General features: G+C 27.4%; 6 protein-coding genes across 6 annotated transcripts; 2 read left to right on the forward strand and 4 right to left on the reverse strand.

The window, feature by feature from the left end:
* Nucleotides 1–8,022: 8,022 nt before the first annotated feature.
* Nucleotides 8,023–9,531, reverse strand: OCT59_025284 (uncharacterized protein; the record flags this gene model as incomplete). The annotated part of the gene is made up of 2 exons (XM_066137433.1): nt 8,023–9,211; nt 9,278–9,531. 2 exons carry the CDS (start codon nt 9,529–9,531, stop codon nt 8,023–8,025), a joined length of 1,443 nt encoding a protein of 480 aa, XP_065991987.1.
* A 410-nt stretch (nt 9,532–9,941) lies between these two features.
* OCT59_025285 (uncharacterized protein) lies at nt 9,942–11,940 on the reverse strand (the record flags this gene model as incomplete). The annotated part of the gene is made up of 4 exons (XM_066137436.1): nt 9,942–11,264; nt 11,333–11,557; nt 11,641–11,698; nt 11,862–11,940. The coding sequence occupies 4 exons, from the start codon at nt 11,938–11,940 to the stop codon at nt 10,079–10,081; spliced, it is 1,548 nt and encodes a 515-aa protein (XP_065991988.1). The 3' UTR covers nt 9,942–10,078.
* Nucleotides 11,941–14,413: 2,473 nt separating this feature from the next.
* OCT59_025286 (uncharacterized protein) lies at nt 14,414–15,693 on the reverse strand (the record flags this gene model as incomplete). The annotated part of the gene is made up of 2 exons (XM_025321105.2): nt 14,414–15,081; nt 15,174–15,693. 2 exons carry the CDS (start codon nt 15,691–15,693, stop codon nt 14,672–14,674), a joined length of 930 nt encoding a protein of 309 aa, XP_025169751.1. The 3' UTR covers nt 14,414–14,671.
* A 1,597-nt stretch (nt 15,694–17,290) lies between these two features.
* Nucleotides 17,291–18,095, forward strand: OCT59_025287 (uncharacterized protein). The gene is made up of 2 exons (XM_025321106.2): nt 17,291–17,766; nt 17,854–18,095. Exons 1-2 carry the CDS (start codon nt 17,382–17,384, stop codon nt 17,916–17,918), a joined length of 450 nt encoding a protein of 149 aa, XP_025169752.1. The 5' UTR covers nt 17,291–17,381; the 3' UTR covers nt 17,919–18,095.
* A 336-nt stretch (nt 18,096–18,431) lies between these two features.
* OCT59_025288 (histone H2A) lies at nt 18,432–19,006 on the reverse strand (the record flags this gene model as incomplete). The annotated part of the gene is made up of 3 exons (XM_025327729.1): nt 18,432–18,463; nt 18,539–18,845; nt 18,932–19,006. 3 exons carry the CDS (start codon nt 19,004–19,006, stop codon nt 18,432–18,434), a joined length of 414 nt encoding a protein of 137 aa, XP_025169753.1.
* Nucleotides 19,007–21,783: 2,777 nt separating this feature from the next.
* Nucleotides 21,784–24,466, forward strand: OCT59_025289 (uncharacterized protein; the record flags this gene model as incomplete). Its single annotated transcript, XM_025321107.2, has 7 exons — nt 21,784–21,969; nt 22,135–22,284; nt 22,368–22,494; nt 22,588–23,316; nt 23,388–23,451; nt 23,527–23,707; nt 23,778–24,466. 7 exons carry the CDS (start codon nt 21,784–21,786, stop codon nt 23,964–23,966), a joined length of 1,626 nt encoding a protein of 541 aa, XP_025169754.2. The 3' UTR covers nt 23,967–24,466.
* Nucleotides 24,467–24,850: the final 384 nt, after the last annotated feature.

The following is a 24,850-nucleotide window of genomic DNA, read 5'->3' on the forward strand; positions in this document are numbered from 1 at the left end:
TTAATTTATTTATATCTGGATATCACAGCTCTTCATTGTACTTTTAAAAGAAATATTAATCATGTTTTTTTGGATTTGGTTAAAACTTTTCTCCATCATTTTATAAAAATAAATATTAATGAATAAGTGGTCAAATATATGAACTAAATATTTGTTTCATAAGTTTATAGAAGTCTGCAGGAGTAATAATAATATTATTGGAATTAATATCAATTATTTTAGAAGTATATTTCTTTCATAGTACATAGCCATTGACTTTTTTTTTTAAGAACTTTTCAAGAATTCTCCATGCCCTCTGACATGTGTATATTAGTAACATTACACATTTCTTCCATTGATGGATAGATTAAAGTTTCAATCAGTTTTTTTTGTAATTTTAGTGGAAGTCATTACCAATTGTCAAGGAATACCAATTTTCTGAGTTGATGAGGATTTTATTTCCTGATATTTATTGTTTACTTTCTATCTGTAAAGTTTTGAATAAGATTTTATAATAAGTCACTGTTCAAAACACTATACGTTTTGTTCACTAGTTTGTAAAGTGGAGGTAATAGTTTTGTAATTATACACTCTTTCTGTTCAGCCCATGTACGTTCATTATCTATTTTATACACATACAACTAATTCAATAACTTTTGTACTAGAGTTTCTAATAATATGAGCTATTTGCACATTTCTCTATTGTTGAAATCAATAATTTAAAAAAGCTTGTTAATGAGAAATTATGAATCCATGAACTTCATTCAGCACCTCTACGACTTCAATGGAACAATCACTATTCACTACATTGTATTAGATTTTATACTTCACACTCTTCAAGCGTATTTGTGAAATGAGATAATGAATTCTATTAAGTTTTGAAAATATAATGACCTGCATACATTTGCCATTGATAACCATTTTATAACATAAGCCAGTTCATCATGTCTATGATAAACAGCATTATTTAAAATAATAAAACCCAAAAAAAAATAAGTATCCTCTTCCATAAACGAGAGTGCTTGAATACAATCGCGAAGTGAAATTTTTGATGATGCCATCGTTTCTTTGATGATTCCACAGACAAAAGGCAAAAAAGTAAAATAATTGGTGGTATTTATATAGACGAGGACTTGCAGATGTAAACATCCGTAATGCTGTTGACCTTCCTTTTATATTACTTCTTAAAATGATAAATGGTTTTTGTACATTACTTCTTTTACTTCTTAACCTGCTGATGTTTAATAACTGTTGAACTTCCTTTTATATATAACATAGCAGAAACTTATGATTTTAAGACAACACTTTCACTATGATGTAACATCATGGTTGTAATAATGTAACAATGCATTTTACATTAATGCAAAGTTACAATACACTCACGATGCTGCGACAGTGTTGTTAGGTATATCGTAACGATACTGTGAATTTAACTTTTTCAATGTTATTAAACGGTAAACTATTTTAATATTAATAAATTTCAGAATTGTCAAAAACATAGTTATAATACTTGTAATTGCATAGTGATAATATTGAAACCGTATTAAAACGGTGTGATACACTAATACTATACTAAATTATCATTAAATAATCATTAGTAATCATATAAAAAACAATGTTTACTGAACAATATATGTATTATTTTATCAATTTAAACGTAAATTTAACTATCTTTTAACATTAAATGTACATAATCAAATGTAAATATACAGATAATTGATTTAACAATTTTATGTAAATTTGAAATTACAATGAAATAAGTATAACGTTTATTATAAAATGACTTGTATAGAGACTTTTATACACGTATTAAACAAAAACATAAATATAGAATCATAAACTTCGTAGCCACGCTCAATTAAGGCAATGTATTACTAGACCTACACTAAAGATGACTTTAGCAAGGCTTTCTTTGTGGTTTTAAAGAAATTTCATACACTTTGCCAGCTGGTGAGATAGCTTATGACTTCTAACCTCAAATCAGTTTATACTTTGTCTAATTTTTATTGAAATGCATAATTACATCAAATCCAAAGAGTTGAAGAACAAACCATCTGAAAAAAGTAAGATGAATATTAGTACTATTTATTAAAAGAAAAATAAAAGAAAAGAGTTAAATATCTTACAAAATTCGCGTACAAAGATACCATACATGCACCTAAAGAGCCAAAGACTAATCTAAAGTAATGAAAATGAAATTGTAGGTTAATGTTTTGTTAAATAAAGATGGAATTTAAAAATATAAAAAAAACATACTATTCTCACGTCCAAAGACCTGTGAATGTATGTTAAAGAATAATTTAATAAATCACTTTTCTTACCAAAATCCCACGCGTCTAAATATTTGAAGACTACAAAAAAGAAATAATAAATAATAAAAAAAACCTTACCAACCAAAGCTAGATATTGTATTTCATTTACAAAAAGAAAAAAATGAAACTTTAATAATTGTTTCAATAAGTAAAAGAAAAAATGGTAAAAAAGTTTTTTTTTTAAAGAGAAATTTAGGAATCTGTGTCTAAGGAAATTCAAAGCAGCCACTAAAAAAAAAAGTAAAAGAAAAAAAACACAAGAAAGGGAAGGTGAAAAAACTAAAGGAAAAAGAAAGGAGAAAAAGAAAGGGGGAAGAATAAAAGGAAAAGAGTGGAAGATGAAAATGGAAAAGAGGAATTATGAAAGGGAAGTGAAAGTTAACGAAAAAAAAAGATTTTAAAAGCTTAATTATGCAGTCTGCAGATCATCAATTCATCTTATTGCAATTTTCAAAATGATCATTTTATTTACGATGTATTTTTATAGGGTAATATGAAGTCAAAAAAATTAAACTTCATGAAACTATTAAATAAACTTAATTTATTTCATGTCAAACTCTAATCAACACTGGTAAAAAAGGAAAATTTTGATCGGATTACATTTTGTATCACGTGTATCACGTGAAATATTATTAATATTCGATCTCTGATTTTTTTTTTAACTAAACTTTCTCTCTTTTGCTCTTTCTCTTTCGTTCTTACTTTTCCTCCCCTTTCGTTAACTTTAGAAATACAAAAATTCCAAGAAAACAATATCCCAAGAAGAAAAAAAAATAAAGTTTACTAAAAATATGGAGACAGCCAGGTGGGTGTTTATTTTTTTCTTTTTTTTTAGGAGACCGGCTCTTATGATCTTTAGACGTTTGGAATTTTGCATTTGGGTTCTTCTTTAAATCTTTATTTTAATAAAAGTTTATTAACTAACATTTTATTCATTATTTCTTTTAGGCTTTTTATAGGAATCTAGCTCTAAACTCGAAGATACCAAATATTCTGGTAAGTTATCATACCAATAACTTTTTAGTATAAAAAAAATTTAATTTTTTGTTTTCTATTTTGTAGGGACTCCAGCTTCGGTTATGGACAGATTCCTTAGTAAGTTTGATCACTTTCAAAAACTTACTTTAAAAAAAAATTTTATTAATTATTATTATTATTATTTTTTATTGAAGGACTTTTGCTCTGATTTAACCACTGGCAGAATTCTGGGAAATAACTTTAAAAACTATGAAACCTGAGTAAGTTTTCAAAAATTTTCAAAATCCATTTTAAAAAAAATGTTAACTTTTTTTAATTTTTGTAGAATTCACTCGCTAACGTTAAATTTGGGCTTTGAATGCAGACTAGTTTGAACGGAATGTATGTAAGATGTTACATTCTGATGTATAAATATGAAAGACTAAAGCTATCTTTTTTTCATTGTTAAACACTTCTATTTTAGGATCATACTATATACCGTAAATTGACTGTTGAAGTTGAATTATTGAAGCAGATGACCTGACCATAGACATGTAAGATTCGGCCTCTTTTAATCCATTTCAACATTTATTTTTTTAATGAAACATTCGTTAATGTATCTATTTTTTTTGTAGGTTCAGTCCTAGGTTCGGATTCAATGGAACATTGGATATTAGGAATATGTTTAACATTCTTCTTATTTCCTATCTTATAGGTTCTGGTTGGTTTTGACTTTTGAATTATGTTTCTTTTATTTCTATTTAGACATTTTTATCCATTTTATACAAGAAATTATATTAATACTTAATAATGTATAATTAGTGTTGCAATGTAATATAGCATTATTTATTTTATAAAATATATATAATCAAAGTATGTTTAGAACGTTGTAAATAAATAATTGTATATTGACTGTATATTCGTAATAGTGAAATTGGTATAGTGAATTCGTTGTTGCAGTAAATTAAAAAAGCATAGTGGCGATACATTTTCTCACTTTTACAATGCGTCGTATGACGTTCAATAACGACGCACAAAACAACGGCTTAATCACGTGATTTTGGCGTAGTACCAACGTTGTTTAAAAATATGATGTTTCTGCAATGAAGTCCAAATCAAAATCCACAAGTTTTCCTAAAAATGAGAAAATAAATTATCCTTATTTTTTAATAAAAATTACAACATTCTTTATTTTTATTAATTGAGTGTTATTAACTATTAAAGTTGATATCTAACTCTTGGTAGTAAGAAATGTATCTGATTCTTATATTTAGTTGCAGAAGCATGCTAGAAATTTTTATTATATTACTATTAATTTTTTTATGAAAGTACTAGATTTTGGTATAAGTGTTTTGAACAATATTGATCTTTTTTTCTGGATGAGTAACATATTCACGGATTTGCTCATATAAGTACCATTGTCATTCTGCAGATAATTTCCTTGGCAACAATATATTTGGAAAACTAATTGAAAAAGTTATATTTTTTTAAGAATTAAAATTTCTCCATCAACTTTTGTTTGAACATTTACTATTTCAATTTTTTCATTTAAAATTTCAAAATAATACTGCTGAATTTCCATTTAAACCATAAATTGTTTGTGCTGTATTAAATCCTCCAGTAGTAGCATTATGAACTATTTCTATCATATCTGAAAGATCTTAAATTTCTGAAACTCTCATTTTTAATTTAATTAATCCAAAAAATCCATTAGGAGAAAATTTGTATGACCAGCTAACATAAAGCAGTATTTAATCCAATCATGTAAACTTACAATTGATCCATAATTTTTGATTATCCAATAGCTATTCACCTTGTTTTGAATTATAGGCAACTTAATAACAAATGCACATCAGAGCAGTAGAGACAAAATATTTTTGATTCTATTTTTATTTTTAAAATTTATTTTAATTAGTTTTAAGATAATTTTGATGAATAAACAGGATGCATCTATTAATTGAAGCAGCTTGGTTCATCTTAAAAAGTTTTCTAAATGGAATAATATCATTGCAACCTTGTTTTGATAAAAATGTGAGTTGTGTATGATATCCTATTCTAGGGATAATAACCATATTAATTAGTTAAAGAAGTTGTTTATCAGTAACTTTCTCTTTCTTTAAATTTTCACACATTGAAAAAACTTCATCTTTAGCTTGTTGAATAACATTTTCTTTCCTTAGCAAGATTAATCATACTCCAAGAAAATGAATAGATTCATTTCTACATGCTGGTCTAATATATATTTTGTAGGATTTAATGCTGTTGGCCAAGAAGTTTTTAAAAATAAGAATATGACTCTTTATTAAATAATGAAAAATTGGATGAATATTATATATAAAGATAGTTTGAGTGGTACTAACAAAGCTATACCAAAAAATACCAAAAATACAACACTTTGCATCATTCAGAATATGGACTTCATGTTTAAAAATCCTTATATAGTAGAGATAATAATTTTGATAAATTCAGTTACTTTAAATAAATGCTTTTAAACTTATAAGACTTTTCAAGTTGTTTCTTTTAGAAAGCCATAATAGTTGAATATGGATTTTTTTTGTCCAATATGTAATTGTACTTGAGTCTAAGCTTAATTTTTCACCTTCTTTTGCGAAATATGACCTGATTTGGAAGTAACAATGTTGAACTGCAACTTATTGAATTATGTAATTCTAAAAAGTATAGGTGGAATTCCACCTTGTTTTAATATCTGTTATAAACATCCTTATCAGACATAACCTTTCTACACATATGGCGTTCTCTATTTATTTGAAATTTTGGAATATTATTTTTACAACTTTAGATTTAATTGTGATACCTTTTTTTGTCTCTTATTTAGTTTTATATTATCCTGGTTGTATTGTTGTACTGTTGTACTGTATACTAACAGTATTATTTTTTTTTCTTACAATAACAAAGAAAAAAATATGCCATTATGTATTTTTAATAGTGATTAATAAAGAAGGCTTTGAATAATTAATTGTAACAATATTAATGATTTGTTTCATAAATATTTAAATAAATAATATAATTAATAGTTAAAACAAGATACTTTACTAAGAATGTTCGGAAATAAAAATGCAGATTTTCCAATAATAATATGAATATTTAAATAAAGCTATCAGAGCAGTAATATGTTGCTTGAAAGAAATCCATGTAAAACTTCAAATAATCATGCTTTGTCAGTTTGTAAAATAAGAATGAAGCAATAAGGATATTAGAAAATGTGCCAAAACCTATAATATATGATAGGCCAGTTCAATTGTTTAGCCATTTCACAATCATATAGACTTGGTAACTCATTATTGAATTTTATATGTATTTTCTACAATATGATAGATTCTTTCAAATGTAGTATCATATGCAGGAGTTGCGGTTAATCCTTTGACCTTTTGGATATATAATAAATTTTTATTTTTAAGAATTATTAGAATTCTTATAACTCTTTCAACTGGTATAAGAATATTTAGTACCATAACGTTTGAAAGCCGCAGTAACCATTTTACTCGTGACGTTTAGGTCACTTGAATGGTGCGGCGATTTTGCGCAGTAGTAATATCTTTAGTGATAGGAGGTTTGATCTGATTCCAGATAATAAGTTTAATAGTTAAATAGTAACTATTTTAAGAATTCTTATATATAACTCTTTCAACTGGTATAAGATATCAAAATAGTAACAGTTTTTCATAAGTGATGTAAAAGAAGGGGGAAAATGAGCTCTTTTAATTGACTTTCAACTTATGCTAAGCCCAATGCTATCACTATGTTACCTGTACACGAACTAAGGCTAAGCATACAAATATAGCCAAGTAGTTATAATTATCAAATATATTTATCCAATAAGAAATAAATATTATCAAATAAAAGAAGTATTAAACTATTTTGTTAATTAAATTTCAAGTACTGGTCCGATTGGCGGTGCTAAAGATGCTAAGCCGAGATAACTTAGACCGAGGCTTATAATTACGGCAATTATAATTATAGCAAACTTATATGGCTTAGTTTTTGACTCACATTATAACGTTTCAATATCAAACTATCACTAAATTGACATTTGACACATAAATTTCGTCAGAGGTGAGCATTCAGATACTAAAGACTTGACAAATAATAGTTTTTTTTAATAATGTTTAATGAAAATTCCAGAATTATTTTGATGCGTAAGATGTAATTAGTTATTACTATTATTATTATCATTATTTTGATATAATGAACCGTTTATTAAAACATCTAACAGAACAGTATCTAAGGTTTGGCCGCGATCAAAGCCGATATCCCATACGATATCGCTGTAGTATCATTACCTAGAAGAACTCAATGATGAATGTATGTGTAATTAATTATTATTAGTTATTTATAAGAATCAATTAATAGCTTTGAATAGGCTAAAATTTGAGTCTATTTCTGCAATAAACTAATTTTTTACTGAAATAACGGAAAATTGTATCTTTGTATTAGGTTTATTAGATAATTAAATAACTGAAATTATTCTTATTACTAACATTTTGCAATCAATTTTATAACAAACAAGACTCTATTATATCCACAAATTATTCAGAGTAAACCTGTCACAATAAATTTATCATAATCTAAAATATTACATTATATCCATTTAAAGTTACCTTTTTTTTAAAAAAAAAAATATCTCTAATCCAGAAGATAACTATTTATTTATTTTATTATAAATACTTTAAGGATTTAATTATCTTAAATATTTTAAGTAAATTACTTCAAAAAAATACTACTAGTACAATTTTGTATAGCATAAAAATAATACTTATCTCTTTATTATTTGAAATACTTCATAATCTTCGATAGAAAACATATCCTCAGAATCTCTTATCTTCTTTTCATAATGAGATTTTTTACAGTAATACTCGTTATAGTTTGTATTTGCATAAGAAGAAAATATAATGATATCAGTACCACCAAAAGATGGACCACGTAAAGGGTTAAAATAGAATGAAATCGTTGTATTTTCTATATTACTAATAATTGCATCTTTACAATTATTTTTATTTTTAAAAGAAAAAATAAAACTGCCAATAGTTACGCCCATATTATCAGAAGATTCCCATTTTAAAGGGTTATAACCACCAATAATTTCTTCTGAATCTTTCACTTTAATAAATGTGATAGTATCAGATTTTCCATCACATAGTTCATGAAATCTTTTTGGAGTAAATCCATCTCGGCTTCCTCTTAACAATAATTTAAATTCGTATGGTAATGGTAAATATACTCCTCTTAAATGAGAAAATTTATAATTAAGATCCACTTTATCAATCCACCTTAAAATAATTGAAGCAATATTTAAATTAACAATTTTTGAATCAATAATTTCGTCTGTCACTATGTTTCTTGGAAGTAAAATGTTTTCAGCTGGTTTGATATCAGGATCCATATAGGAATTTACTAAGTCCTCATAAAGTTGGTGATTTAGAAGTTTCTTATATGGACGAACTTTTTGTACTAATTCTTTGGATGACAAAGAAAAAAGTCTGATGAAAGATAAACATTGTTGTAAAGTATTTTTCATCAAGATGAAATCATCATCCGTCCAAGTGTCAGGGTCTGGAACAAGAGTTGGATTTTGCGCAAGACCCCATTTTAATACATGTTCCCATACTTCTATTTCTCTCATTTGTAAATCGTCCCTTTTTATAAGTGAAATTAACGATTTTTCTGAAAGTGAAGTAAATTCAAATGATTTAAGTATTTTATCAAGGAATTGTGCCATTAAATTTGTACAAAATTCTTGAAGTTCTAATAAATTATTAGATTGTAAACTAATTTGATAGGTAAATTCAAAATGTTGTTCTATCCATTCCGACTTATTTTTAATTAAATATTTTTGTAAATAATCAACTAGTTCTTGAAGATGAAGCACATCTGCAGCGGCCAAAACTTTTAAAAAATCTGAGGTATCTTGTTCTTCCAACGAAAGAATACCGCCATAGATATACCTATTTACAAAAAATTTATAATTCGAATATTATGTTAAATACATCACAATATGCAGCATAACCTACTCTATAATAATTTGAAAGATTTCCGGCGATATATTTGATAATTTAATATGAACTAAGCCATTATCATTACTCCTTTTTTTGGAAGCCAAAAGCCGTCGTAAATATGGAGAGCGGTAACATAAAATATTCATATGAGCACGAAATATTTTTACGTTAGGGTCTTCACCAACTTCAATTGTAGTGTCATAATATTCATCATCTTTTAATAATTCGATGTAATTTTGACTTAATTTTGAAAAAAATTGAGTGGGCATGTTTTTTTTAAAAAAAAAAGAAAAATACAAATGGTTAATTAATTTAAATATGCTATTTGCTATTGTTTCACCATTACGCCGGAGGTAGATCTTTCGGCTACGCAAATCTACTACCAGTTCTGCATTCTGCATATTATCGTTATCTTTATAATTAATTTTTAACTTTTTTCCTTTTTCGATAAACTGAGAGAAGAAATTTGGTTTTATTAAAACTAGAAAGACTTACTTACGTACCAAAAATTTTGTATTTTTCTGATTCTTGCAAAAGAAACTTTACAATACTTTAATTAATATCGCAAGAGACTCGAAAAGTTAATTATTAATAGTGGAAAATTCCGAAAAAAATGGAGAATTAATATTTTTTTACAAAATAAGCAAATTTATTAATAGGCTAAAAGTCAATAACCTAATGATGTTAAAAATTTTTATTTACAGATCTTGTCTTTTATCCATAATAAACTTGTCAAAGATTTATTCATAATATGTGAAGCCAAAATAATATTAAATATTTACTATAATACTATATGTTTATGAATTAAATAAAACATTAGACTTTTCTCTTCATTATTTGAAATACTTCATAATCTTCTATAGAAAATCTATCTATGGAATCTCTTATCTTCTTTTCATAATGAGATTTTTTACAGTAATTCGCGTCATAGTCAGTATTTACATTGGAAGAAAATATAAAAATATCACTATCACCAAAAGATGGACCACGTGAAGGGTTAAAATAGAATGAAATCGTATTTTCTATATTACTAATAACTGCATCTTTACAATTATTTTTATTTTTAAAAGAAAAAATAAAACTGTTTTTAGTTTCACCCCAAGTATAAGAAGATTCCCATTTTATAGGATTATAACCGCCAATAATTTCTTCCGAATCTTTAATTTTAATAAATGTAATAGTATTAGGTTTTCCATCGCATAGTTCATGAAATTTACTGGGGGTTAATCCATCTCGATTTCCACTTAACAATAATTTAAATTTGTATGGAAAATATAGTTCTCTCAAGTGAGAAAATTTGTAATTAAGATCCACTTTATCAATCCATCTTGAAATAATCGAAACAATATTTAAATTAACAATATTTGAATCAATAATTTCGTCTGTTACTATGTTTCTAGGAAGTAAAATATTGTCAGCCGGTTCACTATCAGGATCCATATAGGAATTTACTAAATTATCATAAAGCTGGTGATTTAGAAGTTTCTTATATGGACGAACTTTTTGTACAAATTCTTTGGATGACAAACAAAAAAATCTAATAAAAGGTAAGCATTGTTGTAAAGTATTTTTCATCAAGATGAAATCATCATCCGTCCAAGTATCAGAATCTGGAATGAGAGTTGGATTTTGCGCAAGACCCCATTTTAATACATGTTCCCATACTTCTATTTCTCTCATTTGTAAATCGTCCCTTTTTATAAGTGAAATTAACGATTTTTCTGAAAGTGAAGTAAATTCAAATGATTTAAGTATTTTATCAGGGAATTGTGCCATTAAATTTGTACAAAATTCTTGAAGTTCTAATAAATTATTAGATTGTAAACTAATTTGATAGGTAAATTCAAAATGTTGTTCTATCCATTCCGACTTATTTTCAATTAAGTATTTTTGTAAATAATCAACTAGTTCTTGAAGATGAAGCACATCTGCAGCGGCCAAAACTTTAAAAAAATCTGAGGTATCTTGTTCTTCCAACGAAAGAATACCGCCATAGATATACCTATTTACAAAAAAATTTTATAATTTGAATATTATGTTAAATATATCACAATATGCAGTATAACTTACTCTATAATAATTTGAAAGATTTCCGGCGATATATTTGATAATTTAATATGAACTAAACCATTATCATTACTCCTTTTTTTGGAAGCCAAAGCCCGTCGTAAATATGGAGAACGGTAACATAAAATATTCATATGAGTACGAAATATTTTTACGTTAGGGTCTTCTCCAACTTCAATTGTAGTATCATAATATTCATCATCTTTTAATAGTTCGATATAATTTTGACTTAATTTTGAAAAAAATTGAGTGGGCATGTTTTTTTTTAAAAAAAAAAATACAAATGGTTAATTTAAATACGTAATACTTACTTACTATTTGCTATTGTTTCACCATTATGCCGGAGGTAGATCTTTCGGTTACGCCAATCTACCTCTTAGAGATACCGAAATTTTCCTAATACAAAGATTAATATGTATAGTTTTGCATATTATCGTTATCTTTATAATTAATTTTTAACTTTTTTCCTTTTTCGTTATACTGAGAGAAGAAATTTGGTTTTATTAAAACTAGAAAGAACTTATTTACGTACCAAAAATTTTTGATTCTTGCAAAAGAAACTTTACAATACTTAAACAAGGCTTAAAGAATTTGATTTTTTTAGCTAACATTTCGATTTTTTCTTCATTTCCCAAGGTAGGAAATATGAAGAAAGTAAACGAAGATGTACTTATTGTATTCGATTAATATCTAATCAGCAAGTTCAGAAAATATCTGTAATCCAATTTTTAAAAAGGTTTCAAGTCATTCGTTTCAAAAACGTTTTTCCAAATGAAGTATGATTACATCAAGTTAACCCTCGAATAGATCATGAATAGGATTGATATTATAATATTACGGTATATTTAGAAGTGAATATAGAATTAATTGATATTAGGACAATTGATATTTATTTATAATATGAGCTGGATAAATTATTGTGAATATTATATTCGGTATTATGAGTATACAGCTTACCTTTCAACTGAAAAATCCAAGATTTTCGATTTTTATTACTATTAAAAGAGAACGTATTCGAAGATTCTTCTTAATCTCGCAAATTGAAAAATAAAGTTCTCCAAATTAAAATTTCTTGCATTTCGTTTATAAATAAAAAAATAATAATGGTGTAATATGATTGATACACCATATCATATATATTAACAATATGCATGTGATGTAAATTGGATTCGCGCAGTAGGCGCAGCGTACATTACTTTTATTTCCCGAGTATTTCGTTGAAAATATTAGGCGGCTATCATTATTTTAATCTAATATATAAAGCGCATATGAAATTAGTAGGTTGCGCGTATGAATTAGAATTTTTTGAGTTTATAACACTGCATGTCACAAAATAAAAATAGAATAATTAATCGTATTTAGATACACTTGGAATAAAATTGTAATAACAATAATAACGTAAAAAGTTTAGTTACACAATGATGTAACATACAAAAATGCGACCAAATTAATATCCCTTGTAAAAGTGATGCACGAATTTAAGCTAATGTTATCACACTGCTCGTCTTCCATTTGGTTCTACAAGATTGTAACCTGCCTTCAAATCATTATAAAGTATCAACCGGCTAATTTTGACGGATCCGCCCGGTCCTTAGCCGGTCTTTGGAATATTTGAAAATGTAGCAACAACTGCGCCTTAAAATTTTTGGGGTACAGTAGGTTCTGTCTCAATCTGATCAATCAGTTCAGAACAAAGAAGAATTTAAGAAAACAAACATTTTTTTTACCCGCTCTTTCAACATTTTATCCGATGTTGATTAATTGATCACGTATATAGAAACCGATTATCATTTTATAAAACGTGATACCTTTATTGGTTTGATACCTCCAGGAATTAGAAGATCTAGTGAATTATTTTCATTATAAAAATTATGATTAATAATTATATAATAATTATAATTTTTTAGCAACATGATTTACCGTATAGAGGATAGAAAAATTAGAAAGGGTAGGACAACCAAGATCGTAAAGATTGACTTAACATCTTTTATACTTACTGAAAACACACGCATCATCTCGGGATACTGCATCATTACAATTTATAGAGGCGTAAATTATAACGAGGGTCGACCATTAAATCTTAAACTACATGATAGGACCATAATAAGGATCTACGGAATATTGAGTGCGGTAGTCGGTACCTGATTGGTGGACTGGCGGTCCCTAAAGGGTGACGTTAAATTCCTTAATTCCTATCTCGATAGGTAGACTATCTATGAATTTGCAACACAATATTTTTTCTGTCCAATCTCAAAGAATGAACATCGAGTAATCAGAATAAAAGAAGGACTTATTATAAGGCGAGTCCAGAATCATTGAGGAAAGGTCACTAATTGGTAATACTACTTTTGATGATATTCAAATGAGTTGAAAATATTTTGCAATGAATGCACTATCCATTTTCATACTTTTCTCCTTTATTTTTTATATTATTTTACTACTTTTGAAAATATAATGAATTATTTATATAAATTTGTAGTGGATATTAAAAATTAATTCATTGGTAAATTCGATGGTGCACGGTAAGTCGGCAACTTACTACCTTTCGAAATAGTTCCGGGGAGTAGAGCAAGAAGTGCCAGTCCTGACCCATCGGGACGATTCCATAGAGATAATCGAAATCATCATCAGCTCGTTTTCCTTTCTTCATTTGTTTTGTAAAACAAATGCACTTTCGAGTTTATGCTGCTCGTCCTCCGTAATGCAAATAAGTTCCTCGGTTTCTTGGAATAAAGAAACATTAGTACTTTTTTCTTGATTGAGGTAAATATTTCATAAATAAAAAAAGTCTCAACCTTTGCATAATCGACCCGACCTTTGCTATCTTCGCCAATAATTCCATACTGGGGCGCATAAGAAGTTTCTTTTTCACTTCACTTTAAAGGTGTATATATATTTTAATTTAATAAATTTAAGGATAGGACCAAACACAGGAGAAGTAAATGCGAATAAAAAAGAATTCTATGCAGAAAAAATTACGTTTGGTTAAAATAGAAGGAGATATAGTCTTTTATTTTTATTATCAGAAAAAAAAAGTGTACAGTACAGTATCGAATATTCAATCGAGAACTTAAGTCATTTTTTCTGCATTAATAAATGAAATTAAAATTAAGGACAAATTTATTTAATATGCATGTTATTTTAAGTAGAACATATTGAAAATATAGGCAATTGAACAAAAAGGAAAGATTTAAATGATAAAAAACTTATTAATAAAGCTTATAAATAATTAAGTAAAATAATTAGATCTAAAAAGAATCTAAAAAATAATCAAAATCATAATCTTATAATAGGCATTTCTATTATCTATATAGATTATTTATCTAAAAAAAAAAAGATTTTTTAAATCGCTAAAGAATGAAATTTATTCATGCGATGACTTAAAACGCCAAAAACAGGATTTGCACTACGTTCGCTTAATTTAGAATCACTTCTAACTTTCAAAATTTCACCTAAACCACGTTTATGATAAGTACAATGTGGGAGATACAATTCTTTTAAGTCATGAGAAGATCCCCAAATATTCTTTTCGATAGATTTCTTCAATCTATGATCTTCGATATAATCACCATAGATGTGAGCCATCTTTCTCCAGCATGGATCGCAAAAGAATGATTTTGGAATACGAATTTTCTTTCCATCTCCTTTGATAACGAATCTAAGGTCATGGGTTATAATAGCCTTTGGATCAGCGTTTGTTTTCTTCTTCATCCATTTAGTGAGTTTCTTAATGAATTCAAAACTGCAGAAATCTAGTATATAATAGAGAATTACAATGTTACATTTTAAGATATACACTAAAGAACGTTAAAAGAAGATTGTACTTTAAAAATTAACAACTCACCACCATGATTGTTTTTAGTACAAAGAGCTTTGCGAGCAGGAATTCCAGTGTAATAAGTTAGCAAAGTACCATAAGCAGCGTAAGAGGTAATATCTTTAATATTTTCAGGATGATCACTCCAATCAAGTTTAACACTTAATTCATGTTTACAGACTTTTTGTATATTATTATAAATCTTCTCAACTTTATTTTGGCTACAATGGAAACCTTCATGGCAATATTTATTTAAGCCTTTCTTAATGAAAGTAACGTCATAAGGTTTTGGTTTTTCACCGGAATCTTTTATAACTTCAAAAATATCACGACCAAAATTGAAAGCAGTAGCACATTGACCGGGATTTTTGAAATGATTCCACATTAACGATTGACATTTATTACAATGTTTAGTCTTGAAAAGTTCTTGACAAGTATCAGGAAAATCGTGTTCCCATTGTTCGGAATCACCATAATCTCCGTTAGCTTGAACTTGTAACGAAAAAATCGTGAATAATGCAAAGAGAAGAAGATATTGAAGCTTCATAATTGTTGCTTATATATATAAGTATGTCTATATATGTATATCCTTTATTTAGATTTAGAGGAATTAAATCTTGATGAGGATGTCTTTTGAATAAAGCGGAAAATTGGGATTTTTATATGTATTTCATTTTCTGCGCCATCATCATAAAAAGGGATAGATATTAATTAATCTTGCATCGTGGATTTCTCCCAACCATAAAAGGAATTTTATCATTGAAAATACAAAAATATCAATCATATCAAATTATATCAAATCAAGTCAAATAACATATAAATTTTTTTTTTTATAACGAAGCAAGGAAACTTCTATACCGAAAAAAGTTTGTTTCATTTTTAAAATGATCATCATATCACATTAAACAGCGGTATGCACGGCATGAAATTACCCTTTTTTCATTATTGAATGAAAACCATGAAGATCTCAATTATATTAAATTGTTCCATAAATATCGAAATAAAGAGAAAAAAATATTTTTAGTTTTTTCGTAAAATCCGAAGATTAATTTCATGCATTTTGTTTCATCGTATTTTTCCTCCTTATTATTATTATTTAAAAATAATGAAATTAAATTTTCTCTCAAGGCTTAAAAAAGTTAAAAAGAGTTTTAAAGTTTTTTTGAATATTATTTTAGAAATTTAGATAATTGTCCAAATATAGTGAATTTGATATTTATCCTAAATTAAAATTTGACCTATTGTTGAAAGATCAAAAAAATAAATATCTTTTGATTTGTTAAATTAATATTTATTCATTATAATAATAATTTTTTTTAATTGAAAATAAGGAATATTTAATAAATTATTTAAATTATTTCGAAATATTGTACAACTTCCAATAAAAAAAATAAAAGTAATGAAAGCTGCAAGAATAAATTACCATTACGCTCTAAAATTAGAATAAATTAATGTAAAAAATTTCATCATAAAAAAAAATTATTATTATTTTTTTTTTATCGTAAAATCAAAGATTTTTGGGAGTCGTGGCTTAACATCGCATGATTGCATCAAATTAAGTTTGTTTGTTAAATTACTTATTTTAGTTAAAATATTAAGTGGGGAGACCTGATATATCCTAAAATAAAAAAACCGGATTTTCCGGATTTTTTATGTGTAAATAAAAATTCATTAAACTAATCCTATTACAGTATGTTGGCCTCACAATCACGTTCTAAAAAAAAATGGAATTTACCTTTTTCTCATTAGTCTCAAATTATTACACTGCCACATTTATTTGAGAATTTTCTTTTCATAAATTGCGCATAATAAAAGTGTTATTTTTATTTAAAGTGGAGAGTATGTGCAGTATGTATTTATGGATCTTTATAACTTTCACATAATGACGATACATTCAGTGCAGACTTTTTTCGGGGAGGGCCTATTTGCAACGACTTGATTATTTTTATCGCAGTTTTCAGAATTTGTACGTTGTGATTAATGAGTGATTATTATTACAGGACAATTACGGGACGATTACAGGACGGTAATCTTCCTTTAATATAATAATCGTAATTGTTTAAATTGTTTATCAGATGATCTATAGTGGGTAGCACGATTTTGGAAAGCGCAATCAGATATTCTTGGCTTGTTCGATTATTTTCGGGAATATGAGATATTTTATATAAAAGTAGTATTATCTCGTTCTTTTTTTTTATTTTTGTATAATTTTAATTTTAAAAACGATTTTATAAAATGAATATCTTATTTATTGTTTTTTTGATTCTCGTGACATTCGTATCGTCAACTCCAATAAGGCGTCAAGATGCGCTCAGTGGTTTTAGACCATGTCAAGGCGATTTCCCAAATGAAATTACCTTATTTAGTTTTACTCCCAATCCACTTGTCGGAGGTCAAGAATTTACTGTTCGTATCGGTGGTAAAGCAACTATAACTATTGAAAGCAGTACATTGTATAGGCTTACAGTGAATAAAGAAGTAATCTATGAAACGAGTTTTTGCAAAGAATTTGTCATATCTAGTGGGTTCACTTGTCCAGTAAACGATAATTTTGATTTTACCGCAAAACCTCATCCTATTTCTAAACATACTCAAGTTGAATATGATGTAAAGATAACGAGTGAGTAATAATAATATAAATTACTTATAAATTTTTTTGATTTTATAAAATTTTGTTCTTTAATAACCTTTACTATATTTTATACAGTTACAAATCCGGATGGTAAAGATTTATCATGTATTGAAGGAAAAGTCAGCATAACTCATCCTTAATATCATTATAAGTTATATTGTTTACAGTATATATTGATGTAATATTTGATATCAAAATAAACTTATTAAATTTATTATCATCAAAAAGTTTTATATGTTTGAAGTTTTCGTACGCCAACTCTCAATCTTTTATTAGAAATAAAATAAACAGTTTCAAAATTCATTTATATGAACAATAACATAAACGTCAGAAAAGAGATTTTTTTTTTTTAGAGGTAAATTGAAATGAGTTTTTATTGCTTATATTTCTTGGCGTTATGGATCAAAATAAATCACACTAGTTTACTGTACGTGTGATCTTGGTCGCACGAACATATTCGATATATTGATGTTACAAATTTATACAACTGACTAATAAATACACCATTAAATCATTAAAAATGCAGTATGTTAATAAATTTTAGCAATATATTTTTTTATTTAAATCATTTTATAAAATCATAACGTAGAAAGAAATGGTTTTAGATATAATAAAAGAGTATTATTTTAATTTTCTTTGAGGTTTTCTTCCGGTTAAGGAGCAGAGCGAGAAGCACTTCTTTTACCTATTATTACAAATCAAATAACGGTTAATTCGTCTTGTTCAAATTAAAAAAGAACAATTACTTTTATAAGCTCACCTTTCATAGTTTTCTTTGGCAACAAATTTTTATGAATGTTGGGCATGACACCTCCCTGAGCAACTGTAACTTGGTTAAATAATTTATCCAGTTCTTCATCGTTACGAATAGCCAGTTGAATATGGCGAGGAATAATTCTTACTTTCCTGTCACCATGAGCAATTTTACCGGCAAAATCTAATACTTCGGCTACCAAATACTCGATAACTGCGGAAAGATATACGGGTGCAACAAGACCAATACGTGATGCATAGTTTCCTCTTCGAAGATAACGATTAATACGTCCGACTGGAAATATGATACCAGCCTAAAAGATTATTATCGACGAAAGAGATAAGTAAAAAAATGAAAATTATAAAGTCAAATACTTTATTTTTCTATACCCAAACATACTTTCTGAGATCTTGAAAAGTACTTTACTTTCTCTACTTTTGTTGTTACGATTTTACCAATACCTGATCCGTTCATTTTGTTTCTTGTACGAGTTTTATTAAAAAAAAAAGATATAAAAGATATGTTATATATTTGATTAAACTTTTTTGTAAACCGTTTCTACGAAAAGTTTATGATGTTTGAGGTACGGTATTTATATATTTATTTGATCATAAAAAATTGAGTTTGTAAATTATGTATCTGATTGATTAAATAAGTATAACCAGAATGATTCATCATATTTTAAAACTCAGCTTGAATTTTTTAGGAATAGGTACTTGTCGTTAAAATATTTTTTTTTTAAATTATTACAAGTGCGTAAATATTGTAAATATTATAAATTTAAAAAACATGAATTTTTTATATTGTTTTTGCATTTTATTATCCATGTAAAGAAAGTTTTGAGTTTATAAATAAATAATATGAAGTGGTGTAATATTTACGAAGGAAATTAATTTTTGAAAAAAATGTTTTATTTTTAATTTTGTTTTGTTACTTTTATTAAATTTTGAGAATTTTTTTATAGAAAATGAAAAGACTGTCATCTAACAACCATTATTTAAATTTTAAAAAAGCAAACCTAATTAGTCGTTTCTAATTATATTTTTTTTTTAATTTTTAATTGGAAATAAAATATTTCTTTCAACCGACCATGTTTAAAAAGACGGTTTAAAAGTATTTTCAAAAATTCTTTTTTTTTTTTGATGAATTGAATTTTGATTTTCATAATAAAACTTTTAAACTTCAATACTCAACCTGAATATAATTTTGCCTTTACGAACAGTTTTTACAGTTTAAAATCAATTTCTTTTAACCTGTTACATCAATGATGAATGATATTATAATTACAACAATTCTATATACAAACTAACAATCGTTGACAACCATCTACAACCTAAATATCCTATCTTTTTTCTAGAATGGTTTATTAATTATATCGTACTACTATATCATATACTAATATATAAATATATATCGTTTTAGAACCAAAATGGAAGTGAGTATATACTAAAAAGCGATGTCACCCGAAACTATCGTGAACACGAAAGCAATATTTATTGTGGTCTTTATAAATTACTTTATCTCATGATCCGTCTTATTATTTTGAATTTCTTTTAGTTTTTAGATACGAGAGACCCGTTTTTTTTTGAAAGCGACTATTGTTTTATTGGACTATTTTATATTTCTCTATTTTATTTGGAAATTATAATTTGCGCAGTAAATAGTAAACACATTAAATATAATTTGCAAATGATAAACGACTATTAGAATGTATAACAATTAACGAATAATCACTTGACCCTCCCGGTGGCGTCATCTTTAATTGTAAAGCGGGTCAAAGACTCAAAGTCAGACGATACATTTGGCGTCGCTGATGCACATTCTGCACCAATCGGAGGCGATCGTCACATTACCCGAGGTTTTTTTCCGCTTCCGTATATGTTGTGTTGAAAGCTGTTCTTTGAATTTTCTTTAATACACGAGTTTGTAACCGCCTTAAGTCAACGTGATTTTTTTTTTATTAATTTCTTTGTTATATTTTAAAGAAATCAGTGTAATATCGTTCTAAACGAGTCAAGTACCCTTTGAAAATCGCATGACACTAAAAAGTCCCCTTTGTATTCTCATGGTGTATTAATACTTTCAGTAGATTAAATTGAATAGTTGACTTTTCAAAAGAGAAATGGACATTTTCAAATATGTAGTCTAGGCAATAATTTTTTTACAATATATTCAATATATTTTGACGGTTATGCTGTAAATCAACCATGTAAATTACAATATACAGTAATTATATTTAATAAAAATTAGAAATGTGGCTACCTGTCTTTACTTAATTATGAAACTAATTTCGGCTGGTCAAGTTACCCAACCGGACTCTCGGAGTCCGGTGACGCAAAAATTACTTTGTTTGACCTCCTTGTGACCTTGTGTTATTATATAAGTGTAAATGACGTAAAACAATATATACCAATAAAATAGTACCACGGAGAGGATCAAAATATTTGCCCCGAGTCCCCTACTCATGTTAGTCATGTATAATCGGGTTGTACCGGGTAATTTGCATCTGAGTCGCGAGTCATTTCTATAAATCATGAAGATAATCTTAATTTTTTTTTATTTCTTATTTTTTATTTTTTTTTGTTTAATGAACCGATCTTGTCGAATAATTCAATTTTATTTATAGATACTGATACTTCATGTACAAACTTTGTATTTTTAGTATGCAGAATAATGTTTCACCAATAAGATTATTATATCGAAAAAAAAAATTTTTTTTTTTTTAATTTAAACAAATATATTATTTTTTAAATAGATAATTGTTTTCTTTATTTCTCTATTTTTATTAAAATACATTACATAAATTTTTTTCATTAAAAAGTAATCACACATGAAATTATACCTCATATTGAATATTACCACAGTAAATATCGGAAAACTGAGGAAAACTGCGGAAATGGCGACACAACTTTTTTGATGTGCAATAACCTTATTTGGTAAGTTAAGGTCTCTTGTCAACGCGTTATTCATTCAACTAATTGTTTTGGAAATTGTGCACGGTAACACTTTCTTGCAGTACAACAAACTTCTTTTTTAGAATTATTTGAAATTATTTAATTATTTATTATCTCTCATTTTTTTTTTTTTTGGTTGAACCACCGTGAAATTACTTTAACTTAAAAAATTTTGTACATTACTCGCGTAAACGACTAGAACTAGTCGTTTGCACAAAAAATAATTTTTATTTTCGCGAAGGTTACATTAACTACGACGACTTCCTCTCGTAATTTTGGAACTTAGTGTTTAGGAATATGCACTCACCTACGGAGCACTTTTCAGACTCGTACGAGCCAAACGACCGGCATGTCGTAAGTGAAAAAAAAGAATGTAGAGTGCTCAGTAGAAAGGAGAAAACTGCAACTCCGTATTTATTGGAAGAATGGAGAGAAAATATGTTGTTTTGGAAGAACCATGATACTTGTCGTCGAATGTTTAACGTAAGTAAGGGGTTTTACGTTAGTTTCTACATATAAATTAGTAATATTTATACCCGTAAACGAAATATAAAGGTATCATTGAATAAGTATTGTAGATGAGAAATATTGCATAACGTGAGCAATTTTTGTATATGGTTTTCTAAAATATTATTTTTTTTTCGTTAGTGGGTACGAGAGGTACTTGGAGGCCTGGATGAAAATTTTCTCAAAAAAATCTTCAATAAGCTCCTTCATGATGGAGAACTTGTTAATGATCATGTTCGCATGTATTTACACATTAATGGTTATAAGGTCGATGGACGAGAAATAATTGACGTAAGCACTCAACTAATTGTGAAATTTTTTTTCTTTTTTTCAACATTCTTAATAAAATTGTTACGGATTTATTCATAATACAGATCCCATACTGGATGCATATTGCGTTTCTCCAAGTTATGCACCTGGTATATCTAGATGATGATATTATGTTGTCGGAAATGATTGAGGAATTAACTCGTCCACGATTGAAACATAAAAACGCAAAAAGTATGTTTTTCTTATTTATTTATTTACTACTAATTATTTTAATTAATCATTTCGAGTTTTAATAAATAATTTTGGTGCTCTTTTTTTTTTTAGAAATTACAATAATGTTGAATATGTTTTTTGGATACATATCAGAAAGGTCGTTTTTAGTGGTAGAATTTCCCATGGACGATTGGAGGAATAACTTCGATCATTTTGTTAATGATGTTGAAATTTCAACTGAAACTCTTCCAATGGATATCGTTATTGATGTTATTGATGATGAAAATAGGGATCGTCCGAACGTAAATCCTATCGATCAAGTGATCCCTGTTTTTACAGTTGATGATACTGGTTACTCTGGTGATGATCCTGATGCGCAACCTTGTTCAGTTTCCGATTCTCCTTCACTACCAAACGACGAAGTCAATGAAGGCCGTGCGGATAAATTCACAAATTGTACTCTAAATGATGAAGGTGCAACACACAAAATCGACAAAAACGAATCTGCTCGCCCGGTAGATATTATTACCATAACAGATGATTCACCTATAGGCTTAGATAACCGACTCATTGCTACCCCATCTTTAACGGACGCGCATCCTTCTTGGGACTGTTTGGTATTTCAAACTTCACCAGGCAGACCAGGAAGAAAGTCCAAGATACGAGTGACAGCCGAAGAGAAAGCGAAATTCAATACACTTGTATTTAGCTCTTTCCTGGGAACAAAACGTGACAACGCTTCGCTCATTTTATCCACTTCAAAGTCAAATGATACAAATGATACGGAACTAGCGGGAATTAAAAGTGGGATATTTTATGGGCTCACAATTTTTTTTAAAGGTAATTGCATTAATATTATAATTTGTTAATTATTACATAGATTATTAATGTAGAAATTTCTTCCATTTTAGATCGAGCTTTACATATCCGAGAAAATTTAAGAACTCTTGTGACACAAAATGGAGGTGAAGTTTGGTAGGTTATTTAATAAATTGATTTTTTATTTATTAAATTTATTTATATATTAACTTTATTTGTATTATTTAACAGCGATAAGCTGAAAAAAATAACCACTCATGTAATAACATGTAAACCAGTACCTTGGTATAAGGTTGATGAGTTGCGGCGCAGCACAAACTGCCGGGTAGTCAACCCCGAATGGATTTTGGAATGTACACGTGTTGGTCGACGTGTTAATGAAAATGCATTCAATATGGCTGGGGTTCAACAGGTGAGGATTATTTTTTCTAAAATTCAATATGTGTGTGATTATTATTAATAGTGTATAATTAACTTTATAGTCGCAACCAACAATTTTAAAATTTATGAGTGGAGATACAAATGATCAACTAGGTTCTGATGACCTTCCTAATACAAGGAAAAGAGGAAGAGAGGTTGATGATATTCCAAGTGAAAACAAGAGGCATCGAGTCAATTCTTACGTTGGTTCTGAAATTCAAAATCATGTACAAGATATCGAATGCGTCTGATTTGAAGCAGTTAGAAGTTTGTAGGTGGCAGCAATGGCTTTTTGCATGAACAACCGATGGATCGAAAAAAAAGGTCGAATAATAAGTGTCGTATGTTTACTGCGACAAAAGTAGATTTTGACAATTATTATGCAAACGATAAGAAATTTATTCTTCAATGGGTCACAATGTCTTGTAGGTGCACTATAGAAATTGGTATTGGATACCCTTTTAGTAGAGCTAACATTTTGTTGTGGCGCATAAGAAATAATCAATGACAATTTGATTTGCAAGAAATGCTGATATCTGGATCTAAATTCAACAATGTTTTGGAAAAAAATTGAATTATAATTAACTTTAACGAAAAAAAACATTATATAGAGGAGCAATAGATTCAACGCTATTTAACAAACGCACGTTATATATAGATCATCGCCAAAAAAAAAAAAAAAATTTGTATGAATCATGTATTGCAATATTTATTTAACAAATAAAAGATAGAATTATTATGTCCTTCCGGTATCCTTTTAAAACGGGTTTAAAACCTGTTTATTCGAGTTATTTTAAAATGGTACATCTAAAACCTACCATGATTTATTATAGTTTTGTTAATATTTTAACAAATTTCACACGATTTCTTTAAATAAGTAATATTAATATAAGAGAAATACGGTAGATATTATTTTATTTTAGCGAGACGATATATACAAGCACTGTATGTTTCGTGGAAATTTTGACAATAAATTTAATAAAATATACTTTTTTTACGATTTCTACGATTTCCGATTAATTATACAAGTAGTATATTATAGATATTACAAAATGTACGGAAACGCATATTTTTTTTATTGAAAAGCAAATAAGCTAAAGATCAATCAAATGTCTAAATTCTTTTATTTTCTAAA

Source organism: Rhizophagus irregularis, chromosome 5 (genome assembly GCF_026210795.1).
Source record: "Rhizophagus irregularis chromosome 5, complete sequence".
NCBI classification, from domain to species: Eukaryota; Fungi; Glomeromycota; class Glomeromycetes; order Glomerales; family Glomeraceae; genus Rhizophagus; species Rhizophagus irregularis.

Bases quoted from the DNA above. Each gene is read 5' to 3' on its own strand.
- OCT59_025287 (XM_025321106.2), top strand. From the start codon at position 17,382: ATGAATATCTTATTTATTGTTTTTTTGATTCTCGTGACATTCGTATCG. The intron at 17,767-17,853 runs GTGAGTAATAAT...TATTTTATACAG, and splicing joins ATATGATGTAAAGATAACGA to TTACAAATCCGGATGGTAAA.